The sequence below is a fragment of the Colius striatus genome, chromosome 8 (assembly GCF_028858725.1).
Source record: "Colius striatus isolate bColStr4 chromosome 8, bColStr4.1.hap1, whole genome shotgun sequence".
Classification (NCBI taxonomy): Eukaryota; Metazoa; Chordata; class Aves; order Coliiformes; family Coliidae; genus Colius; species Colius striatus.
The window spans coordinates 5,423,006-5,449,066 of NC_084766.1; the positions used below are offsets into that span (position 1 = coordinate 5,423,006).

The 26,061-nt window shown below is 43.6% G+C and overlaps 1 protein-coding gene across 6 annotated transcripts in view; it reads left to right on the top strand.

Moving 5' to 3' along the window:
* Positions 1–26,061, top strand: part of ZMIZ1 (zinc finger MIZ-type containing 1) — a 337,359-nt gene that overhangs the window by 282,197 nt on the left and 29,101 nt on the right. For 5 of the 6 annotated variants that reach the window (XM_062001159.1, XM_062001160.1, XM_062001163.1 and 2 more), the window contains 5 exons: positions 2,963–3,107; positions 19,332–19,446; positions 21,648–21,865; positions 23,267–23,465; positions 24,474–24,764. In XM_062001159.1, coding sequence (XP_061857143.1) covers positions 2,963–3,107; positions 19,332–19,446; positions 21,648–21,865; positions 23,267–23,465; positions 24,474–24,764 — 968 coding nt within the window. The remainder of the gene's footprint in view (positions 1–2,962; positions 3,108–19,331; positions 19,447–21,647; positions 21,866–23,266; positions 23,466–24,473; positions 24,765–26,061) is intronic. The other variant, XM_062001162.1, reaches the window with a different exon arrangement.

Consider the following 26,061-nt stretch of genomic DNA (forward strand, 5'->3'; position numbering starts at 1 on the left):
ACATGCAAGGGACAGTGTAGCAATGCAGCACAGGAACACGATTTAAATCTGATCATTAAACTGCCGCAGCAAGAGGCTGCGAGAGACGGTGTGGCTGGTCCATCTGCAAAATCTGTGCTCCTGTTGTACAAGGAGGAGGGGCAGAGGGGGGAGAAAAAGCAGCTGCTTGGCTGTGCTATGAGAGGGAGAGACTGACTGTTGGCACCATCTGTAGCTGTCCTTTGTGCTTGCTGCTTTATCTGTTCATTATAGTATGATACTGAATTTCTCGTGCTTTGAGTGTAAATGAGTCGAGATGTGCCTAATACTGTCAGCATAAAAAGCAGTAACTAAGTACACTAAAGATGAATAGTGTAATCTGTAAATTCATTTTGAGTTTGTTTCATCTTGCTTGAATAGCCCAGGAAGTGATGTTCTCCAGAAGCCAGCTGTACCAGATGTGTGTAGGGGGGTATATATTCATCTTGCCAAGCAGAGAGCAGAGCAGTGGAGGTGGATGGGGCAGAGGTGTAGGGAGGCCACCCCAGCATTTCCAGCAGAGGAGAGCAGTCTCCTTTAGAGAGTCCTTGCTCCTGCTGAACATGATAGAGGGGGATTGGTAACTCCTAAGGCGGCTACAAACAGCTCTGTTTTCATTCTGTGCACAAACAGCGACGCAGGGAAGAAAGCGATTATTATACATGGTACATGAGTCGGAATGTCCCGGGGGAGGAAAGGTTAAACCTCTCCGTAATGAGTGCTGTGATAGGGATGAGTAAATTTGCTGTGTTTTATACCCGCAGTCTCTTAGTTTCTAAAAACATGAGTCCTCTCCAGATAACTTGTAGGACGAAACCATCTAGCTTATCTTGGGGACCTCTTTGTTCTTTGACAGTTTACATTTCACCTTTATAGATGGATATTGGTAGTAATAGTAACCCATCAAGATCTTTGTCTTCACCTCACCAGAGTAGTGCTGTCTCATTGGCATATTCCTTTTCTGGGAGTTACTCTGCAGGTTTGGCTTTTGTTTGCAGATTCATGCCCTCAGACCCATCGGGTTGGTGCTTTTTCTCTTATTTATTGAGTGCATATAGGTGTGCAGAAGGAGCATCTCCCTCCTGCCATCAAAGCCTCCTTTAAGATGGATGGTTTCCATTTAATGCTGTGGTAATTACAGCCGGCTGTGGAAGTGCTCAGCATCCAGCCTGGCTCTGTGATGGCTGCGTGCAGCACAACACTTTGTTGGTATTTCTCAGAGCTGGAGTGGCCGTGGCGTGCAGGGAGAAGCCCTGCGAGGTGGGGATTTGCATCTGCAGGCTGCTCGGAAAGGGGGAGGGGGGCCTTTGTCACTGGCACATTAGTAATGATATGCCAGGGATAAAAGGTGAGTATAATTTGATCAAATGCTTGTTGACAGATTCCTTGGCTAATAGGGAAACAGCTTAGACTGACACTCATTGCTGGAAGATTTCACAGAGCTCAGGGGAATGCTTTCTGTAGGCTGCATGTGAGGCTGACAATTTCCGAGTGACCATATTTAGTTACATAAAGAAGCGGTGTCCTCTTTTTGTCACTGCGGAGTGATTGCTCTTCGGTGAAAAGACAACCACTGGGGAAATAAGCCATGAAAACAAAATCCTCCGTTTTAGAGAATTCTGCACCTGTCTCTCAAACCAGGAAGCCTGAGCTTAGGTGTAGAGCTCTCCTGCTCTGAACCACTGTGGCAGCTTGGGCTTTGAGTAGTCTCCTGGCTCTCACCTACTTGTGCAATCTGTTTATTCATGTTCGGTTCATAACAGCTCAGGAAAGCACTTAGTTAAAAATGACAACCTAAGCATTTTCTTGTTCTGATTGTTCTGTAAAGCATACTTTAAAGAAGGTAAAACCCCAAGCGCTTCCACATGAGAACATTTCTTCAGCTACAGAATTTTGCAGTTGGTCTGTACTTTGTTCCGAGGTAACTCTTCACCATGTTGTACCTTGGTGACTTTATACCAGAGCCACTTGTGATGCTGGAGTTACACAGGCATCTTTGAGGCTCATTCAGGTGTTGCTGGAAGCTTGTCTTGTGGGGTGTCTTGGTTGGGTGTGCTCATGGAAACCAGATTTCACCCCCGCCACTTTGCGTGGCCTCACTTACTGCAAAGCCACCCCACTTTTAGGTGGCTTCCCTAGAAGGGTCTGGTCTTCTCTGAGTGTGGCAGCATAGGGGAGAGGCCATATTTTCAGACATAATGATCTTTTTCATGTCTTCAGAGGCAGTTGCAAGCTTTTCCTTCCTCTAGGAAATCTCTGCGTCTTCATAGTTCACAAGCATGGTTTTCCTGTAAGCACAGAATTACCCTCATTGACCAGAAGATTAGGCACATAATGGAAATACACATTTAAGGGTTGTGCTGGGTCAAATATAGATTTAAGTGTCTAACTTTGTATCCATACATGAGCGTGGCCTCTCCTGTTTATCTATTCAAGACTGGTAGCTGATAGCAGTTTTGGAAATGAATTCCTGCACATGGGTTTCTCTTCACGCCTCCCCAATTAGTCTTTTGCACAAAAATAGCTGAACAGAAGAGAGATCTGGTTGTTCTTTGCTCCCCTCTTCTGTATGTTTTTGTTACATTTCTGTTAGTGTGAAAGGAATTCTTCTGTGTCTGTTTTTTGCTCACAACAGCTATCCCATGTCCTTGTGCCTCATCCATTCTTCATCTCTATGCCTCTCAGCTCAGACAAGTTCTCTCGTGCCTCCTGGACTGTGCAGAATGTTTGTAACTTGTGTAAAAACATTATAATGATAGTGTAGGGCAATTACAGACTCTATTTGATAGGATAATAATATGAGTGGTGGTTCGTGGGCGAGCTTTTTTTCCTCCTGGGGATTGTCTGTTGAGCTTGTGCCTCCAGTTTGAGTAGCTCGCCTCTGCGCCGGGCTGTGCCGGGGCCTCAGTCGTGCACTCACTGTCGTTGTCTCCTGTTTGCACAGCGCTGCTTTCGTCGTGGTGTGAGGAGCTGGGACGGCTCTTGCTGCTTCGCCACCAGAAGAGCCGGCAGAACGACCCTCCAGGGAAGCTCCCCATGCAACCCCCCATGAACTCTATGAGCTCCATGAAACCCACCCTCTCTCATAGGTGAGTCTCGGCCGTGTCTGTAGGAGTGGCAGTCTGTGCAGGTGTACCACATTAGACATCTATACATTTAAGTGCTTGTTACTGTTGATGGAAGTAGGTACACTGTTTCACACACTACAAACAGCCAGGGGTCTGTAGCCAGAGAAAGGAGTAAAACTCAGGTTTTATCTTTGCTATTGCAGAAGAAGTTCCACCTTCAAATCTGTGCTCAGATCAAGTGGGCATGCTTTCAAACTTCCAGTCGTGCCCTACAGATTAACTTCTGCAATGTGTGTCTCACCAGACATTTTCCTGCTGTTGGTTTAAATACAACTGGCTTTTCTTGAGGTCAAAACCATTTCACTGATGTTCTGTTTTGGAAATGCCCTAAGAAATGTATCGGGTATAGAGCAATTGTATAATGTGTAAGCCATATATATGGGAGGATGTCCTATACCACCTTACATCAGGTAAGGATCACAAAGCACTTAGGTTAGAGAAAATATGAGCATTAAAGGACCCTAGAAGAAACTGAAGAAGTGAAGCCTCTGATTACCAGATTACATGGAGGAGCAGTATTTGTATTTCTTGGCTGCAGGGCCTAGGTCAAGGTAAAAGCTGAAGAACGTGTAGACAGGATTAAACATTCATTTCATGCTTTGCTTCTCGGAGTTTTTTGGAAGGCTTCCTTTCCCTCAGTGACACATTAAAGAAGTCACAAGTAGCATAAATTGATTTTAGTGTAGGACACTTTTATTACTAAAGGATTGTAAGAGTGTAGATGATACTAAATTCCTTGTACCTGAGTTCTGTGGTAGCATAAGTCACTTGAAGTTTTGTGTTAGAGTGGAACTTAGGGATATTTTCATACCAGTGCATTTGCAGGTGTGACTTAGTCTGGAAACTGCTCTTGGTTTTGGATTGGGTTTTTTTACCTTACTTTTATTGTATTTATGGGAAAACCGTGCAAACACTATACCTTTTATTATAGCCCTTGAGAATTAAGTGTGTTTTTGTAGTACAGCTAATATATCAGTGTTTTTTCAGAGTACCTGGATTGACCCTATTTTCAGATGGTTAGGAAATGACTGATTGTAAATACACTTTAAAAAATAAACAGAAAGCCTTCCATTCTAAAATAACTTGTTTTTACACCTGGGAGAAGCTTTGGAAAAACCAAGGTGAAATTAGTGGCCAGACTGCAGAGAAAGTGTGGTGCAGTGTATACGCTCTCTTAGGTGTAGTTTTTAGGAGCCTGATTCTGAGCCTTTTAGCCTCTGTTCCCCTAGAGTCTACAAAGTAAGGATGAAAGCGCTGTTCTATCTCACAGGGGCCGTGCGCTGTGTTACTAGATAAGATAGGCACAACTCTTCTCTTTCGTGGGAGTTTTCCACTGAAACTCTGTCACATGTCAAAAAAGAAATACTTTCTTGTGCTAAACCTGAATCCCAGCATTTCTGGCAATACTGGGTTACCCAATATTCTCCCTAACAGTAAAACGTCCTGCCCAATATAAAACAGTCCCTGTCAGTTTCTCTCGAGTATTGCCCTTGAAATGCTTTACTGACGAAGACACTGGGACTCAGTTCTAAATTACTTCTGCCCCTTCTTCAAACATCATTTCTGTGGCATCACGTCTTATCTCTAATGGCCACAGCAGCCTCTCAGGGATGTGGAATACCTGCAGTGCTCTGCAGCGTGTGCTGTTGTCTTGTCTGTCATTTACCCATAGCCATGACTGCTCAAAATCTCTCAGCTGATACATTAGAATGAGATGGCTTGTGGCTCTCCAACTTCTTTTTCCAACTAGAACTGTTTATTTTCATGGATGTTTGATGATCAGTCTACAAGACAGTATGGGGTGAAGAACAACTGAGTTTTCTGTGTGTTTGAATTAAAAGATGAAAAGCCCTTGAGTACAATCTCAGCGACAAAGATGTTGATGAAGCAATATTCGTATTTGCATTAGATTACATTTGGGTCAAAGGCTTAGTATGAAAGTTCACTGTATCTTATCTCTAATTCACAAGGTTTTTGTGTGAATTCAAAACAACTAAAAGTATACTTTGTGTTTCTTACAAAAAAGTTAAGGTACTACTTCAAGTTTTGTAAAAGAATTGCATGCTGTATGAGAATAACCAAGAGCACATGCAAGAACCTTACATAGCTTAACAGAGGGAATATAGGATGTATGTCAGCTGCTGAATATCACTAGGCAAAAAAATCCCCTCTCCTTCCTCTGTGATCAGACTATCTTGAATACTTGGCACAGAGCTTTTTCTGACATTGCTTTTACTAGCAACAAAATTACTCAGAACTCTAGTCAGGGACTAGAATCCCAAGGTACCTGGCAATGCAGAAACACAGCTACTTAGTCTCAAAGTTGAAACAGGGCTCGGCTTAACATTTAAAGTAAATTCTGACTCAAGAATAGATCACAAGAATCTAAATGTAGGGATTCATATTCTCATTTTGTAAGAAACTGTGGGCACATACGCTGGAGGGAATTCAAGTCTGGCCCATTTTTAGGGACAACCTTTTATAATTGAGTTGTAGGAGACAACTGAAGTAGACAGATCAAGGAGAGCTTTGATGATACTGTTGGTCAAATGCACTTACAGAGTATAAGCCACACAAAGATACGCACACATGCAGGAAATGCTTTCAGAGTAGGAGCTGTATTGTGTTGATTTCTGAATTACTTTTTCATTAGAATGATGAAATGTAGCAGATAGAACAAAAATCCAGCTAAATACCTGCTTCCTAATGTAGGGCAGTTGGTTGGACTGCAGACCCCTGTGCTTTGTGAACACTGGGTTCTCAAAAAAGCCCCTCAACCTTGTATCTTTTTTTAAGTCAGTGCAGTGTAACAGGTCCAACTCCAATGTGAGAGTCATTGGCTTTCTTTTCTTTAATTGGGATTTTTTAACATTGTATTTTGAGACTTTTTGACTGATTCATGTGTGTAAACTTCACTGCTGTACTGAAGGACCAGTATGAGACCTATCCACCTCCTTAATCCAGTATAATTTGTAATTCAAGTCCTATGTAAAGGACATATGTGAGACCTAAGGATAGATAGTCTGTGGGCTGTCTAAGGATAGATAGTCTTTCCTTGTGCATAGAAGTGAAATTTCATGCTTTCTAGCTTGGAAAGAGTAATTTAACTTCTGAATGTTGTAGTTTTGCAGTCTGACATCATGTCTATAATAACAGATACTACTCAAGGTGGCTGGTTGTTTCTTTTACTGTTAAATGAATTGTGGTGGTTTAACCCCAGCCAGTAACTGAGCCCCACACAGCCACTGGCTCACTCCCCTCATAGTGGGATGGGAGAGAGAATCACAGGGTAAAAGGGAGAAAACTCGTGGGTTACAGTAAAGGCAGTTTCATAGATAAAGCAAAAGCCACATAGGCAAACAAAACAAAACAAGGAATGGGCAGGCAGGAGTTCAGCCAGCCCCAGGACATCAGGGCTCCAGCAGCCTAAGGGGGACTTAGGAAGGCAAATATCCCTGTTCTGAATATCCTTCTTTTCCTTCTCCCCCCAGCTTGATATGTTGATATGACATCATATGGTCTGGGATATCCCCTGGGTCAGTTGGGGCAGCTGTCCCAGCTGTGTCCCTTCCCAAATTCTTGTGCCCAGCCCACTTGTTGGTGTGGTGGTGGAAGAAACAAAGAACACCAGGTGCTGTATAAGTAAAACATCTGTGAATTAGCAACAGTGTTTCCAACACAAATGCAAAACACGGCCCCATATGAGCTACTGTGAAGAAAATTAACTCTACCCCAGCCAAAACCAGCACATGAGTTTAAGGACTTTGGCAAATGCTGTTGTATAAGTAGAAATTGTTGTCATCATGCAACTCCCTTTGCTTTGATCAAGTTCATCCTTAACACTTTATTGCATGAAATGATGGACCTTTACATGGAGATCAAATTGAATCTGGGTTAAAATGGGTACAGTATCCATCAGTCCTAGCAGGAATTTCACCCTAGTTCGGTTGAACCTATACAAGCCCCAGGAGGCTTCCCATTTTGTAGTAGTAGAGCTTACAATGTCAACAAAACCACTTGAAAATAGACAGCTGTGAGTTGCAGTTTGGTATGTTGCCATGAGCCTTCCTTGGGTTCTTAGATCTTCTCTTCTGCTCCAGATTTTGGTCTTCTGTATTAATTGCCAGCTGTCTTGCAGTTAGTGACCAAAGGGTAGTAATGTCTGTATGTGGCAGTCAGGGCTGATGAAAAATATGAAGGTAAAATTATTTTAATCACAAATTACTTAGTGCTAGAGGTTTTGAGAAAATTAAACAGTAGATCAAATTAAGTAGTAATTCAATATTATGGTAGGTGCTTTATTTATTATCGTTACTGTTTTATGTTCAGGCAAGTGCCATAAATACCTTTTACTGGTTAGACTTGCTTTACAAGGGTGCTCATTTTTAGTGTTTGTTTTGTCCCTTTTTTCTTCCAATTTAAACTTTACTAAGAGCTGAACTTTCAACATTGGTAGGAATTCTTGGAAAAGAATGACAGCTCTGTGCCTGAATTTTTTACTGGGTGGTTAGGATTGTCTCTTACATCATCTCGTAAGAATCAGGAGCAATCTGGCTGTAATATACCAGTAGAAACAGTGTCAAGAGTTTCTGCAAAGGCAGCCTTTTCAATTTTGCCGTCATAGGCAGTTTTGACCGACAGTGACAGTCACTTTAAAGATGTCTGGATGAGAGAAATGGTTAAAGGGAAGGGTCAGATGCAGCATATACACACTTTTAGGAAAACAAGCATGTTGTGTGTGTTTTAAGACATCCGTTTGAAGGCGGGGATCACTTCATTACTGCGTGTGGCAGTGGCACACAGGAACAGTCTTTGCAAAACAACTCAAAACTTTTTACGTGAGAGAGAAGATTGTTTCATAGCCTTTTAATCTCTCTACTTGTGAAGTTGTGGAATAAATATAATTAGGGATTGAACAGATGGTAAATCCGAATATAAGAAAACATACCCAGTAAAGCAACCTGTATTACTCCTGATTCTGCAGGAGCAGCCTGTCTTTTTCTTCTGTCTTCCTTTCTGTCAAGAAATGTTGAAGTCCACCATCAGGAGAAAATAAGAGGAAAGTTCAGAATCCCAAAATGTTTATACAGGAGTACCATTTCTTAAAGAAAAATGCCTTCAAGATTTGTTCATAAGAGTACTAAGTAATGCCCCTGATTCTCTGAGCATTGTAAAAAACTAATTGCTTCGAAGTACTTTCCCAAGACTTTTTTGCCCATCTTACTCTGTAGCTGAAACTACTGATGCTAGTTTTAACACATGCGCTTGTTATGGGAGGAGGTGAAAGAAAAGCTTGAAAGAACATTGCAGCTAAAAGCAAATTATGGGTACCCTCTAGTAAAGAATTGATGATGTGTTAATATTTTCATGTGAAAAAAACCTGCATTTCATTTTAGGTGACATAAGTTTGCAGTCAGTTCATGCGGGAACAGGAAAGACCAGGACATGATCTCTGAAGCCAGTAATGGGCATCTTAGCTTCTCTTCAAATATGTATTCTTTACATACTTGGTAAAAGGTTATAGGATAAGGAGCACCTTTCCTTGTGTGTACAGCACCTTGCACAGATGTGAAAATAGGGCTTCTGTATTGATTAGAGTCAAAGTGAGTGCTGTTGCAATACGAATAATACATAGCAATGGAACTACTCTTGTGATTATTGGTAAACACATGTAAGTGTTATGTGCTCTATATTTTTTCCTCTAAGCATTGTATATACCCTGTAAAAAGTTTTAAGGTTTTGTTTTGTGGGGGCTTTTTTTGAGTTTTATTTTAAATCAAAGAGTGTCAGCTGATATTTTTAAAAATCCTGATAAACACTAGGCAAATAGTATTTAAGGTATGGCTGCTGACTGAGGCAAAATCTGACCTTCTCAGGCTTTGCTCTGTCAATGCTCGGGTTTAAAATATGGTAACTAACATGTTTGAAAAGACAACCATCCCTCTCGTGCTTGGGCCATATGGAGCATCCACCTCCTGAAAATGCCTGATCATTTGCAATCCACTCTTTGGTGACAGTCACGATAGTATCACGCTCTTTACACGAGGGCAGCAGCTCAGAAGCAGGTGATTCATGCTGAGTCTAAGTGATTTTCCTCTTCCAGTGTGTTGGAAAGGTTCCCTCTGTCGCTTATTCTCGATAAAACCAACTCATTTCTGATGGCACTGGAGTTAAAAATCATACAGCAGTGGCAACACCCCTAGTTTTTACAGATTTGACTGTCAGTGTGATAACTGCATGGTGACACTGAAAGCTGTACTTCACCTAACTCGTTCTAAGTCTTCAGGAGTCTTTTAACTGGATTGAGTACCTCTGGATAGGAAACGTCAGAATCAAGTCAGGGATCCCCTACCTGTGAGATTTGTGAGGTTGAGCAGCCCTTTGGGAAGGGCTGGGGCACACAGGGGCTGAGAGAGGGTTGGCCAGTGGCTGGGGGCGGGGTGAGGTGCAGTGTGCGGGGTGGGGGGGGGGGTCCACAGGCTGCCAGCCCTGCCGGGAGGTGACATGGCTTCTGAGCAGGGAGAGACTCTCACAGTCTGGTCATGCTTTGAATTTACAGTGGCGTGGGGGGAAAAAAAAAGAACAAACCACTGCAGAATGATGGGAAATGTCTTATCTTCTTTGAAGATTTTGGGGAGGTTGGGATAATTTGGTAACAAGAACACAAATGTGTATTGTGTTTAAAAGGTGATGTTTCTCATGATGCCTTTTCTTTACACATAGCTGTCATTCATTCACTTAGATAGAAATGTGACCCTCCACAGGATGGGGTTTTTTTGCATATAGATTACAAAAGGAGTGAATTCCTGATACACAAATTTGTCCTTTCTTTATTCTTCCTATTCCCATACACTTGGGTTCTCAAAGTCTTTATTGAAATGTGAAAAAAACAGAAACAGTCATTACTATTTGCAGTGATGGAGGGCTTTTCTAGTGGTTTACCTAAAACAAAATGGGTTAGAAATTCCTGTTAAGGAATCCTGACTGCTTTTCACTAGAGGTGACAACAAAGCCTGCTCAGTAGACAGAGCACATCAACAACAACCTGTGCAGATGGGTCGGGGACGCTAATTAGATACTGGCAGTGCTATAGCAGGAATCAGTGGTTTGTTCCCTTGAAAGGGCCGTTCCAGGAATGAGGAACAGCAGGGCAGCCGGGGCATCTTCTTGGATGGCCTCACCTCCACCAAGCTGAGAATGCGGGGAAGGTACCACAATCTGTTTATGCTCTCCGTTCCCACTTACCGCGTCAGGGGAGATGGGATGTGATGGTTTGTTTGCCCGTGTCACTGTGTCAGCAACAGCATTTCCAAACAACTTTGACAGGCAGAGCGTCGAGGCAGCTGGGGGAGACATTTCTGAGATCAGCCGGGTGTGTGCCACGGAGCGCGGCCGTCGCTCACCGGCCAAGTCAATTGCCCCGGCCGCTGCTGTCCCCGCCGCATGGCCGGAGGCTGCTCGGGGGCTGCCCCGGCTCAGCCCGGCTCGGCCGCTGCCGTCCCCGCCACACGGCCGGGGGATGCTCGGAGGCTGCTGGGCGGCTGCCCCGGCCCGGCTCAGCCCGGCCCAGCCCGGCCAGGGGTTGCTCGGGGGTTGCCCCGGCCGCTGCCGCCCCCGCCGCATGTCCGGAGGCTGAAGGGCGGCCGCCCCCGCCGCCGGCCGCCGCGCCGTGCCCCGTCCCGCCGGTTCCAGCCCGCCGGCGCCGCGGGAGCCGCTGCCGCCCTGGCCCCGGCCGCTGCCCGCGGCAGAGCTCGCCCCCGGCGCCCCGGCCAGCCCCGTGCCCCGAGCCCCCAGCCCGGCTGGCTCCCCGTGAGTTGCGGTGGTGCCGTGCTGTCCCCCTCCCTTCCCTCCCCCCGCCCTCCCCGCCGCGCCTCTTGAAGAAAGCGGTTTGGGTTTGGTGGGTTTTTTTTTCTTTCTTTCTGTTGTCGGGGAGCGTAAATCAGCTTCATCTAAAATCTCGGAAGTGCGAGTCCATCAAATCTTCCTCCTAGCCGCCTGCTACACCTTGCGTGAGTCAGACTGCAGAGCTCCCGGTGCCCTTCTCGCTGTGCGGGGCTGCTCGTGTTTCCCCCTGTCTCAGAGGCAAAAGCAGAAGTGGAATCTGCTCACGCTTTCAGCGGTTCCTTCCCCGGTTGTTGTAGCAGTCGCTGACCTCCAGGCACTATGAATAAACAGCAAAGCTGGGAACAAAAGGAGTCTTCTGGCTGCCATTATCTCACATTAACATAGCAGACGCGCTGCTGTGTGAACAATGAGAGTCTCATTCGCCGATAATCAGCGAGTACCCAGGCATTTGGATTACCAAGGCAACAGGCAATGGTAGAATACTGGGTGGGTGTGTTTTTTATTGTAAAGGAGCAGTCGGATGTGGAAACCCAGGTATATTGATAAAGCAGAGCAGAAGGAATGCCTGGTGGCGGGGAGGGGGGGGAACGACTGAGGGCTCGGGGTTGCATTCCGACACACGTGAGATAAATAAGACATGGATGAAGCAGGTCTGTGCTGTGAGATGCAATAAAGATTAAACTGCATTTGTCAAGCTGAAAACGATCATAAGATAATTTCAGCATTTTGAAAAAAGGTAACAGGTGGCATGTTAATAACAGGGCTGCTACCGGTGGATTTTGTGGCTGTAATAACGCTTTGCATGGTCTACTCGTGTGACAATAGAACTGGGTGTGATGCTTTGATCTTTTTTTGCCTTTGATCAGATGGATGCTGTAGTCCCATAATGTCAGACGGTGGCAACCCCTTCTGCTTCTTCTGAGGCAGGAGCGGATCTCAGTAGCATTTTCGTGTCTTACCTGCGTAGCTGTGGTGGGTTTTGTTCCACATGGACAGAAATAAGTTGTGATATCTCTGTATCTTTGCGTGCGTGCGTGCGCACACACACACGTGTGTGTGGGGACATAGATGCGATCCGTAACGTGGTAGGACTCTGTGTGTGTGTGTGTGCGGGGGGGTGTGAGTGTTCACAGCCTCAGAAAGTTCTGAAATAAGCTAATTGTTTGGCCTGATGCGTTTTTCTGATGTCAGGGGTTAGATTTGGATGCACTAACTCTTGCTGAGCAACGTAGTACTTTGCAGGCATGGCTCTCTGATGAGCCTGTGTGCAGAGTGAGGTGCCAGGAAGCAGCAGCAAGCTTGTCACAGCCTGACCTGTAGCAGCCCGATGTGAGGTGGAAGGCAGCTTTCCCACCTTGTGCAGTCGTAAGTCATCCAGGCCTCACAGGCCTTGTCAGGACTATGAAGAAAAAGTTAAAGGCTTTCAGCTTCCAGAGGTACTTCCTACCACCTGCTGAACTGACAGCTTGGTTCTGCTGTCCTAGTCTCCACACCAGTGGCTGTACCCTGCATCTGTGTGGGGCTGCATGAGCGGTCATTGTAAATGTGTGTTGGTATTTAAAAGAGCAGAGGCAGGGGGTGATAGCCACCTGCTAGCTGCAGGTGCTGTCCAAACCACCGAGCTGATAAATGGCTTGCTGCTTTCACCTTTTGACTGCTTCACCCGCATTTGCTCACCTAGAACGGGTTCAGAATGCTTCTGTGTTTTCAGATGATTTGCCAGAAAACAGCCTTCCTTTGGTTTGCAGTGAATTATGACATTTCTAACCACTTTCAATCTTCCTCTTCAGTTTATATTGCTCATAGCCTGGTACAGGCAACATCCAGTACGGAAACACCACTTGAGGTAATTCTTTTTTGATAGAGAAGGGCTACGTAGGGATCCTCTATGCATTTGGGGTTAGGAGAATTGAGGCTTTTCAGAGAGTTAGAGAATGTATTCCATCTAGTTGGAAAGAGTGGAGGGAAACAGCAGACTTTGAAGATCTGAAAGTTTGGAGTCACGCCATTAAGAAGTAGAGGGAAATAAAGTCTTACAGAATGCTTCCAAATTGACTTTTTTTCCCCTTCTGCATTACACAGAAACACCCAGTGATTTGGATGGGACTGTCTTACTGTTTGTTTAGTGAAATACGTGATGGAACCTTAATTTGTGGTGATACAATTGAAACTTCTTCAAATAATACTACTAAATAGAGGAATGCAGTTGAGGAGGGTGTGCATCACATAGGCAGCATCAGTCAAAAGTACATTCCTGCTGGCCATCCAAAGCCAGTAATAGTATCCAGACTTACTACACCATCCTCTTTTTTTAGTGTAAATACCTTAGGATACCTGTAGACAACGTGGGCTTTTAGTTAGCTTGATGATCTTACAGGTCTTTTCCAGCTGTTACAGTTCTATGTCCATGTGTGAGGTCCAGAGGCAGTTATTCTTTGTTTTCTTTACAATGTGTCTTCATGTTTCTTTGCTGACTGTAAGTGGCTTTGTGTCCTTTCTACATGAGTGTCTTCTTGCTCTGCCGTCTTCCTCCTTGTGAACAGAGAACAGGTTGTGTAGAGTGTTTTCTACAGTCTGTGGAAGAAATAGCACAAAAAGTCAAGGGATAACTTGGTTAAACATTGTATTATGGATTTTTTTCAGTAGTAATGTGTTTTAATATCTATTAACTCGACTGAAAACTAGTTTTAAGTCTTGAAATGGAAATGCTTTGGCTAAGGACTTTCGGCATATGAAGGCAGTGCATGTGTTGATGGTGCTGGTAAGGAATTGGGTTTGTTCCCCTGGAGAAAAAAAATCTCAGTGAAAGATGGGAAGTCAGTTGTTTCCTTCTAAATGTCCAGGGCTTTTAGAAGGAAAACAAAAGCAGATCTTTGAAATATTTGTCATTACTGGTAAGCAGAACCAAACTTCGGCTTTCAGGTGTCACTTTTTTTTTTCTCCTGGATAAGTAGTCAAGGCCAAAGATATTTACAGTCAAAATTTGACCAGAAATAAAGAACTAAATAAAAAGAAATCCAGTCAATCTGTTATTTGTTCTCTGGAGGTTTTCAAAACCCACCTGGACATGTTCCTGTGCCCCCTGATCTAGGTGGACCTGCTTCGGCTGGGGGGGTTGGACTAGATGGTAGTCTCTAAACGTCCCTTCCAACCCCTACCATTCTGTGTGATTCTGTAAGGGATTCCTGTCTTATGGGGAAAAGTCCTTCCTGGAGCATTTTAGTGTTGCAAGAAGCTGCTTAATAGTATTCCATCTGTTCTTGGGATTTTATTTTTAAAGAAGTTGTTAGATTGTGTTGATACTGATATGAAAATTATTAAAATGGTGAAATTCATTCCCGTCCTTTCATGTGAACACACCAAAAAGGCGGTTCAAATTCAGTGTTTGCACTGCACCATGCAAAACGCTCTTTTTCTTAAATAAGAGTATGTTTAAAATAAGTTTATGGTGGTGCCCTAATCAAAAAGGATTGCTGACTGAATCCATGTTAATAATTAAAGCTACGTGAATGGTGTTCACTCAAGAAATCCCAGTAAAGCACAAACTAAACCTGAATGAAAGAGGCTAAGCTGCCTGACTTGTGAGTCAATATGGGCATGAAATATGTATTGATGCTACAGCTACCCAGGGCTTTATTTCCTGTTCTGGCTGTGGGATTTGTGGTGTTTTTCCACTGCAGACATATGAGGTCTTAGGGGGAAAAGAGGTGTGAGGCAGGAGCAAGGAGCCTTGTTTGGAAGTTGTTATGTTTTAGTTTGTATTAAAGTAGTGTCACCTAGAGGTTCCAACCAAGAATACAGCCAAAGGGTGCTGGGCACCCTGAGCACACAGGCACCCAGAGGCCATTGCAGAGGCAGAGAGAAGTGCTGATGGGCAAGAACAGATCAGGTGTGCCAAGTTGGGGCTGTATTTGGACCCTTCTGATTTTGCAAAGGTGTGTTTGGCCTGAGAAGGTCTCTGACACCTCACTCGTCAGATGCTCTCCTCTAGGTGTCTGTGGGTGACAGAAAGAAATGACATGGCATGAGAGAAATGACAGTCACTGTAACACCAGCAATTACCTGCTCATCTTGGAGCCAGCTGAAGAAGTTACGATAGAGTCAGTAGATTTAAGAGACTGTGTGGACTATGTGTATGTGTCAACTACCAGTCAGGTGGGATGACTGTGCTTCAGAAGTGTTAAAAAAACCTGGATAGCTGGCTTGAGGGTAAGATGGAAACTAGCCACTGAGAGCCCAGCTGTGGGAAACTTGATGCCACTGCTTGGAGTGAAAAGGTTTTCTGAGAAGGGCAGCATCTGGTGCTTTTCTGCAGTAGCTGATAGATTTTTCAGTGTATAAAATGGAGATAGATGCTTTATAAAAGTAGTGGTTTAGACACCTGGCCTTCTCAACGAGCAATGTGGAAAATCACTGGGAAGGTACAATTCCAGTTCTTACCCTCCAGTACATGTAAAGTACCAATGCTCTAGGGATGCATACTTCACGAAATCATCTCCTTCCTCAATCAATGAAGACACGTAAACAGAGTATCAGATGCACAAACAATGGCTTTAACGATAACACAAGCATACTTACAATGCAGCAGTTTCAAATAATACCACAAATCATAGAGAAATTCCAGTAACTCACTAGTTTTAATTTACTGTACAGAGCTCACTTTTTATTAAGCAACTTTTATTAGCATTATCTAACAGTCTGTGTTGAAGTCTGTAACTATTCCATAGGGATTGGATATCTGCCTGGTTCTGTTTTCCTAGGACTGGGATTAAGAGAAACTGTTTAGACCTAAAGTACCAATGTACCTCTCTGACATGAGCATTGTGCTACTGGTGGTTTCGGTACATTTGCCAGCAGCAAAGAAATCCTTCCTCTTTATTCCTTGATTGCAACTTCGCTACACCATGGTTTGAGAAGTTATTTCCCTCTGTCTCCTCTTCTTTGCTCTATGGCTTCTTCTGCTGTTTGGCCTTTAATGCTGACCAATAGTATGTATGGGTTCATTAACACTATTACAAATTTAGTCAATACTCTTTTAGTGGACTCCAGCTGAGCCCAAACTGACTCACTGCCCTCCAGGGTGTAGTGAGAGACTTAATTACCCTTGTACCATTCAACAGGAACAATGTCACGGGCAGCATTTCCTTGTGGCTGGAGAGGTTGAGGCTTCTTTCTCTATTGGTTGCCATTTTCAAGTTTAAAGAAAGGGATTTCAGGATCATTCACAGTTCTGTATAATAACAGCAGAAAGCCACTGCTCTTTTGCAAATGAGAATTGGATTGATCACATTTCACTATGGTACTTACATGGATTTTCCTTTGATGCTGGGAGTATTCCTTTGGGTTCTCTTAAGGACAGAAACACAAGTTGAAAGACTGAAGTGGAGGGACAAGTAATCCTCTCGTTGAGTGGCATGTGTTTCAGCATCTCCTACTGCTTGAAACCAAAGAAGCTGTGACGTGAAGGAGGGAGAGTGTATTGTATCCAGCATGGCAGGAATTGGGGTAACTAAGGTGAAGACTGAAGTGCCATCTAGCACAATGAGTATGTGACTAGTATGTTAGGATGTGTAAGTTGGTGTTGTGCAAGGCATGTCTATCACTTATTCGGTGCCACCATGGTTTCTGATATTGTTATCTGCATTTAAAGCTAGGCCCTGTGTTGGATGATGTTGGATTCAATGTGCCCCATGACTATTTCTCAACAAATCCGTACCCGGCTTGTTTTCTCTGGCTTTTGTTTGTTATGCTGGGTCCTGTGCTGGAGGCTTTCATCATACGTCAGCAATATGGTTTCTTGAGGTGTCACTTGTTTTAACTGTAGTACAGTAATAATTGGGTAATTTACTCTTCTTTGTAATTAGATGAAGTGATTGTATAGTCTTTAAAAACCCAGTGCAGCCTTCCACTAAACAAATGGCTCTGACTACACCATTGTAAAGTGTGGATGAATAACATATGAAATCCCTTATGTGTACTGTAAAGGGGAGGAATAGGTAAAAGAAACATGCCTTGGGGGCAAAGAAGGTGAAGATGTGGTTAGAACTTGTTAAACAGCAGCTTAAGGCATCTCTAGCTCGAAGTCCAAGTACGTGTACAAACCATACGGCATATTTGCATTAGAAGAACCTTCAATGACTCCATGGTTTGATTTCTGCCTGTCATTACCCTTCTTATTTACTCAAACACTTGCAAAATATTTGCCTTGTCCCTCAGGTTTTATTACCTGTCCACAGCACATCGGTGGGGAATAGAGAAGAGTGGCTGCAGGGAGTCCTTTCACTGCTTATGACATGGAGAGAGCTTCTTTGTAGTCATTGAAGTATAAAAACACTCATATGTACCATAAATATCCAAACAAAACACAGAGCAGACATCATCAAAACCAGTCAGAGAAGGAAGTAAAGTAGGAGGCATCATTCAGAGCAGAAAAACAGAGGAAGGCTTCATTGCTGTCACAAATTCTGGGTTAGTCATCGTTTGTCTCCGTGTTGGTGGAGCGGACTTGCTGAAGCGTTGCGTCACTTGCAAATATTAGTCACTGAAGTCATTGTGTGAGCCTCTGAAAGAGAGGGGCAAGATTTCCAGCCTTCTAAGAGGAAATACTTAAAGAAAAACAGACTAGGAGAACATACCGATTGCAAGGTGTGAAGTATGCTCTTATTCATACATCATTTTATATGGATGCTGCCAACATAAACATGTCAAGCATCTGATAGAGAATTACTAGATTCCATTAATTTTCCCTAATTATTGATTAGGGAGAATTATTCTTTTCCCTGATTCAATTAATTGAATTGTGTGTGTGTGTGATTTAAGTGCTTAATTCAGTTTGGGTGTTTTGAAACAAATAGGTCAGTTCAAATTCATGGTGATGTTCTAAATACAGTGCTGCTGTGCTGGCACAGCATTGTGGGATTTGTTTGAAATTTCCTAGTTGCAGGTAAAATGTATTCACTGATCCATTTTCCCTTGCACAGTTACTGTTACCAGATTATATGCTTCTTGGGACATGGGCAGGTTTTATCACACATGTGCACTCTGTGCAATGCAATTCCTGTTCTTAGATGATTTACACCAGGTGTTATGAACAGGTTAAAGAATGAACACATAGGTAGTCCTTGATTTTGGCTCACAGCACAAGAGGAAGGAGAAGTGGCCCAAGCCTGGAGTACTGTCTGGGGACATGGGAGGGTCAGCTCCTCACTGTGACACAGAGCTCTTTTTAGGGCTTTGGTTCGTTGGTTGTATCGCCACGTGTTGTGTGAGTGAGTTCTGTGGCATTGTGTGGTTCAGGCTTTGAGCACTTGGATAAAGCACTCATAGAGCCTGGACAGATCTTTTAGGCAAAGTAGCCCTGTGGAGAAATCCAACAACAGCTGGTAGTCCAAGTGAAAATGCAGGTGTTGATATGAACGTTGTTTTCAGATGCCATTGAGTTGTAAGAGCAATGTTTGTGTGTGTTAAATGGTACATGTATCTAGATGAAGAAAGATCACATGTGTGTATGTGTACATTTATACAAATAGAACTCTAATTTATAAGTTAACGGTATGAGAATGAGCAGATTTCAAGTAGAATATATTTTACAGTTGTGGGATGGATAGTTACTTCCACCAAGTCCAACATATTTCATTAATTACACCAAAAGTGTATCTACTTACCCTGCGTACAGAAAGTACTGCGACAAATACACGCTGTGTCTGCAGACAAAGCTAATGGAAAAACCCAGTCCTCACATCCACATATTTATCTGAAAGATGTGTTGTATCTCTGCAGTTGATTTTCTAGAATGCTGATTAGCTAATACTGTTTTTGGCATGCAGCTTATCCATCGTGTGGGAGAACACACTCTGAATTACAAATTACTTTTCAAAATGATGTTGAGTTGCTATTCCTTTAAAGGCTTTTCTGGCCATTTGGGGACGCAGTGCAGACAGTGGAGCTACAGTCTGGTCTCCAAATCTAATTGAGTTGATACGAGGCAGCTGATTGTTGAGGAGCTTGAGATGGATTGCAAAAAAACAAGGGCTTCTGAGCGACTTGCACGGTGCCCTTGTTGGAAACTCTGCCCCTGAGTTTATTATTACTTTCATTGATAACAGACCTCTATGGTAAAAGCTCATGCTTCAGTATAGTTAAGGAATTCATTTGTTCTGTGTGGTTTTGGTATGATCATGTTGCTATTAAAGAAACTTTTATGGGTCTCAGTACTGGGCTAATAATGGAAGGAGGAGCGGAGAGTTAAGCTGATGTCAGGTGTTAATCCCTTAGTTTGACAGCGACTTGCCACTGTTTAAATTCCAAAAATCTCACCCTCCTAAATATTTCTTTTTACAGTGATGGGTCTTTCCCTTACGATTCTGTTCCCTGGCAGCAAAATACCAACCAGCCTCCAGGCTCTTTATCAGTGGTCACCACAGTATGGGGTGTGACTAACACCTCTCAAAGCCAGGTAAGCTTTGTTTTTATGCTCCTTCCCCTCTAGATACAGGGTTTTCACTACTGTTTGCAAAATGGAAAGCCTTTTCTAAGATCTTCTTGGAATTGCTAAGGGTGTCTGTATTCTTTGTTGTACACAGTGCAACAGTTTTGTTTCCAGTCATGTCCCCTTTGGTGGCTTCAGAAAGGAGATGTCTGAGAACTTGAGCCAATAACTCCTCCAGCTTCATGCAAATGGCAGGCTTGGGTTTAGCACGTATTTTGCTCAAGACTAAAAGCCTGCTTTTAGGGTAATCACAAACATCTTGGGAAGTTCAGATGGAATTTGAGGAGTTGTTTTATTAAAACCAAAAATTCTAGCTAGATTCAGCAAATGACAGTGTTGGTTTTACCTGGGGTCATGTCCTACTTGTGGGCTGGTAAAATCCAGTGCCAAGTCTACACCCACACTGAGGTGCTAACTACCTGCTAGAGGCTGAGGGCTTTCCAGCCTCTCCCATTAATATTGGCCTTACTTTGCAAAAACATTTCAATATGCATGGAAGCAAAAGCATGAGCTCCTGGCGTCCAGGTGAGAGCCATACTGACTGGATTTGATTCTCTCCGTTCTTCTCTGCTTCCCTCTGCAACATATATTGAATCTTGCTATTGGGAAAAAAAAGGAAGCAGCAGTTTTAATGAAGGAGATGCCAATTATTTGTGAAAGTGTGCTCTCTGAGGGATGTGGCACAAATCAAGCTCTCAGACAGTCTGGCCTTTTCTTACACCGTAGGTAAAGTGCTCTAAACACATCACCATCTTTAATGAGAGCAAATGGTACATAAATCTAACCTGTCTTTTCTACCTTTTTCAAATCAAGTGACATTAGATCCCATCCAAAATTTTCAGTAGATTTTTTTTCTTTTAATTATAATTTAAATTTAGTTCAGAAAATGAACAAGAAAATTCTAATGGGTCGAGCCATTTGAAAAAGAAATTGTTCAGGGGCCAAGGCATTTAGATCCTCACATGGCTGTTATATGTAAGCACTGGCTGTGGTAAAAGAAAAAAACAAAGAGAGGAAATGGTTACAGGATCTATGATGTGATTTATTATCCTTGATTTCTTTTTAACATCTTAAAAGAAACTCCTCACCTGGGAGAGAAACACCCAAGTAAACACCCAGGTCAGAAAATGGAAATAGAGTTTGTTGTGGAAACCTTTCACACACTTAAAAAAGGCAAAAGGAAAGGAGAAAAAACCCCAAGACTCGGAATTTTGCTCTAACATAAGAATAATTAATGTTATTCGAATTCTTCATGGTACTTCAGAGGAATGTGCAAAAAAGCCTTAGTAAAGAGAAGAAAATACTCCTTCAGAATGACTGCAAGGGAAGGGGGAAACCGCTGTGTGAAAAAGCTACAACCGCTTGGTTGTAGCTGTTCACAGCAGATTGAAATGAATGGCAGGGTTTCCCCTAAGCCTTCTTGCTCCCCAAGGGAAGGGAATGAACTGGGCTCACCAAGTCCCGTTCCCAGACTCCCAAAGGTGATGATTTGATCTTGTGAAAAAGTCATGATGGCTAAATTTGTCTCCAAGTAGGAGACAGATCTCCATGCAGGTGGTCTGTGAACAGCCACATCTCAGTGGAAATCGTGGCAGTTTTGGTTCAACTGAAGAGAAAAAATCCTTCAAACAAGCAAACCAAGCCCTTTTAAATACAGAACAGAGGACTCTTATCTAAGAAGCACCGAAAACAACAGGCAGACTTCTATACACTTTGAAGAGAGTTCAATTCAAGATCACATTAAGCCACTGCATATATTCTTCCACAGTTTTTGCATCTTTATACCCTTTGCAGTATGCCAGTGACACTGAATTATCTGCCAGTTACTTCCAAGCCCTACATGAAAAAGAAGCAGCATGTACAGATGAATTTATCACCTACAGAGTACGATTCTAACAGATCTTTGTCTTAACTTTTTGCATAAGCCTGTTAGTTTGGCTTCCATCTACTTAAAAATGTCCTGTGAAGTACAAGTAGAGAGCAGAAACTCGTTTGTTTGGAAATGACAAAAGGAGAAACCACCAGGAATCTGCACCTATACATCAACAAGGTGTATGCTTGTTAGAGTTTAGAGTACAGGGTGATTATGTTTTAATTGCAGCAGATCAGCTCAATTTGCTTGATGTAGTTCAAGGTACAGCCCCTTATTGTCACGTTTCTCTTCACAGGTGCTGGGAAATCCAATGGCAAATGCTAACAACCCTATGAACCCAGCAGGAAACCCCGTGGCTTCTGGGATGACTACCAGCAACCCTGGAATCAATTCCCCTCAGTTTGCTGGACAGCAGCAACAGTTTTCAGCCAAGGCAGGCTCCACTCAGCCATACATACAGCAGGGCATGTATGGGAGACCCAATTACCCTGGAAGTGGAGGCTTTGGTGGCAGGTAAGATGTACTTGTGTGAGACGGAAAATGGATGTAAATAGTTGATGAAGCTTGTTTTAGTGACCCAACAGAAGTGTCCTGGGCTTATTTCAATGATAGGAAGTCTCAGTAGCTGTTTAATGGTGGTTAACTGAAGTGCATACTGCTTTTACAGCTTTGGAAATCAGCTACCCAAACTGCAGGGAAATTCATCACAGTAAATTGAAATGGCTTAGGTCAATCAATTAGCTCTAACAAACCCCCAAAATAAAGTTTTAATTAAGAGAGATTGTCAAACAGACCACAGGCTTAGGAATGATTAACATTTAATAAGGCCGGGATGTGAAAGATATTGATGGTATAATTTCTACGTGTGTGTGGAGGAATAAGCTTGAGTATGAGGCAAAGTAGGTTCCCATGCAGAGGGATATTTCTGCCAAAAGACTTTCTCCACAGCAGGAATTTGAAAATAATTGGTGGTGAAGATGTTTGTGAAGAGAGATGGTCAAGCTGTGTATTTGTTTCAGTGAAGTAAATGCTGCATTAGTGAAAGAAGCCAAAACTAATAGCCTGGGTTTTGTTACATTTTGACTTTCTGTGGCTATGCTTTGTAAACAAGGGGGGTAAGTGCACTTAACTGAAGCCAGTATTTATGGTCCCTCTGTGAACCTGCTGAAAAGGCTGTTAACAGTCAGTCTAGTGTGAAGAATATAAGCCTGGGACACAGGGAACTTACCTCTCCGGTGATCTCTGCCACTGATTTACTGAGTCACCTTGAACAAGTCAGAAAGTTTCTGTAGCTTGGTATGAACATCTCTAAAATGGGCACAGTGTACTGGTCCATATTTATAAACATAGTTACGTCTGGGAGTGGGAAAGGCACAGTTCAGCTAAGTTTATCCTGTGATGAACAGGAGAGCTGGGTAGGAACTGCAAAATGCCTTGCGTAGGATCTGGTGGCACTGGGGCTCTCCTGGCCCCTGTGCTGAGGCTCAGAGAGAAGTGCTTTGATGACGCTGGGATCACTTGGCATAATTCATGGCTGAGGCAGGCGGATGTGCCGTGGTGCAGGAAGCTCTGCTCGTGCTGCTGTGTGATCTGCTCCTACGCTGCTGGGCACCAGGGCATGCATCAACATTCAGGATTTCAGTTCAGCTTCACAGTAAGCTCCTGGGCTGTGGAGCAGTTCCCTGCCCCTGAAACAACTGACAGTGGGGCTTTGCAGTGCCGGTGGCGGCTCTGTGACTGTTGCACCTGAGCAACACTTGTACCTGATGTACACACCCGATTCCCCGTCCTGCTGGCTTCCATTAGGCACCGCGACATAGCTTTGGAACAGTTCCAGATGAGAATCACACCAACGTTCAAAACAAAATCCACCAGGCACGTCTTAATTCTTTTCCTTCCTTTCTTCCCTCGTAGTTACCCCGGAGGCCCCAACACCCCGGGGGGAATGGGGATCCCCCCCCACACGAGGCCGCCCGCCGATTTCACCCAGCCTGCTGCGGCTGCCGCCGCCGCTGCCGTGGCCGCTGCCGCCGCCACAGCCACAGCCACGGCCACGGCCACTGTGGCAGCCCTTCAGGAGACACAGAACAAGGACATGAACCAATATGGACCGGTAAGAGCATAACCCTTCTGTCTCCATCCCTGCCTGATCCCAACCATTACAGGGACCTGGGTAGCCCTCCTCACTCCCCTGTTTATTAGGGTGGCTGCGCTATTTATTCCTGTGGGGTTTTTTCTCGTGCATGAGCATGGTTATAAATGCTTATGAGAAACTGCTGGAATGTGTGTGTGTAGGTGTGAGCTGGCCTCTCGTGTTTTCCCTGACAAGTCTTGCCTGAGTGCATTTTGTAGTTTGGAGATTACTCCTTTAAAAAACCTGAAGCTTACCCAAAGTTATGGCTGTACCTGATGTGATAGATTATTGCTGCTTCAACTGGCCCTGTGAACCTCTAAACTTGAGTAAAATGTTCCAGAATCTTAGAATACATTTTATAGCACCTGTGTAATTGCTTATTTTGCTGACTACAGCTTGTTGTTTGGGCTTTTTCCCCTTTCAAACAAGGAAACAGCGATAGAAATGAGATTTGCTTTTTAATAACGTCGTCTCTGAGAACAGCTATGCAAGACATGCATTTCTGGAGATCCACAGCCTCCAGCATGTCATGACCCTCTGTAAGATTTTTTCCTTAAAATAAATAAGGTTTATATCAATCCAGGTTATTTTTCCCCCCTCCTTAGATTTACCTTACCATCTCTGAGTTTTGAAGTACCTGGGTCCATAGGCTAGGTGATGTGGAAAAGCTCAGTGTCTCAGAAATTGCACTTTCCCAGCCAGCTGCCTAACCTGTTACCTTGCAGTAATAGATTAGGCAATTCAAAGCATTCGATTGCTCACCTTGGCCCTATGTCTGTCCTCCTTTCTTGTGCCTTCCACGACTCCAGGGAATTTTTACTGTCGATAACATCACCGCCCATCAAGTGTTGGAGAACACTGAAGGAAAATGCGACATAAATGCTGCCCTCCTTCCCTCCCCCCAAAGCCTGTTGAGCTCCCTCCTCCCGTTTGAAATGCATGTCGCATTTTATTCTTTTTTTTTTTCTTCTTCTTCTTCCGTTGAAGGTTTGTTCCTCTTTCCAGATGGGTCCAACTCAGGCTTACAACAACCAGTTTATGAACCAGCCTGGTCCACGTGGCCCTGCTTCTATGCCAGGCAACATGAACCCAGCGAGCATGGGAGCGGGAATGACACCTTCCAGCATGAGCGGGCCGCCCATGGGCATGAATCAGCCTCGACCTCCTGGGATGAGTCCCTTCAGCACCCATGGGCAGAGGATGCCTCAGCAAGCCTACCCAGGCCCACGCCCTCAGTCTTTGCCTATACAGAGCATAAAGAGACCGTACCCAGGAGAGGTAATACAATGAAATCTGCTTTGCATATGCTGTCACTTGGACCGTGTTGGGTAACGTGTGGTGTGCACCCCCGAACAGCAGCTGCATCTTTGTTCTGGCTTTGGTGGGGAAACTGCCATTAAAATACAAGTGGCAGCAACTCTTCATTTATAGTTTCTGAAGTATTCATGTTGGCCCTTGCTATGTTAGTCAAGATGACAGTCATTAAAACCAAGTAATGCCCCAAATTGACTGAGCCCTCAGGATGTCACTTGCTGATTCTTATACTAGATGGTGAATTCCTAGACCTTAAGCAGACCTCTTCACAGGAGTGGATTTATTTAATGTGACAACTTAAAGAGATGCTGAAGGTGAAATACTTAATTTGAGCTCAGCACAGAAGTGATCTGCATTTTCTTGGAGGATTTTATCGTTCTGAAGAAACACAGGGCATATGTTGTATAAACACCAATAGTAATAACATTTATTTTAAAGACCAATTGCTTTCCAAACTTCTTGAGGCTTGATTTTCATAGGCATGGAGGTGAATATAAATCATGTTGAACTCAAATCCCTCTGTGTCAGCATTTATCTAATGTAAGTTTATTTGGAGTGTGGTATTTCTGTCTAAGCTCCCGTGCTGTTATATGAGACCTGAGTGGCTTTGGAGACAAACTTACGCTGCCGTTGACTTGTGTTATGACCCAGGGCAAAACACTTGGGGTCAAAATTTTAAAGAAACTAAAGGAGGGGACAGATGAGCTTTTGGATTTTTAAAAGGTAGTAATGCATTTTACTAGGCAAAGTAGTGTGAATTGGACAGTAGATACTTTTGAGAACCTCCACAACCCCTTCCCCATAGCTGTATGCACCTAGAGGTCTTTATAAATCCAACCACCAGTTACCAGCTGCAGAGATAATTTCCTGGTAAAATTCTATATTTAGCTGAGACTACAGGAGCAACTAAAATGCAGAAAATACAACGAATGTTTATTACTGAGCTACATTTCCTTCCCTTTTTGCTGCTTCAGAAGCAGGTTTTTCATTGTGAGTGAAAATAATTGTGTTCCCAAGCAGTAAGTACTGAGCAGTGCCCTGCATGTTACCCATTTGCTGGTGTGGAATTCTGCAGAACCCCTCGATGCTATTTGCTTGTTGGCTTTTGAGACTTCCATTTATGGAGATTTCTTGTTAATTAATTTTTCAAATTGACATTTTATTACCTTTGAAGTTCTAGTTTTCATTACTTTTGATTCCAAAGCTGCAGCACGGTACTGACTAGCACTAGCAAGGTGTTTATGGCTAGTGATAGCTTCTA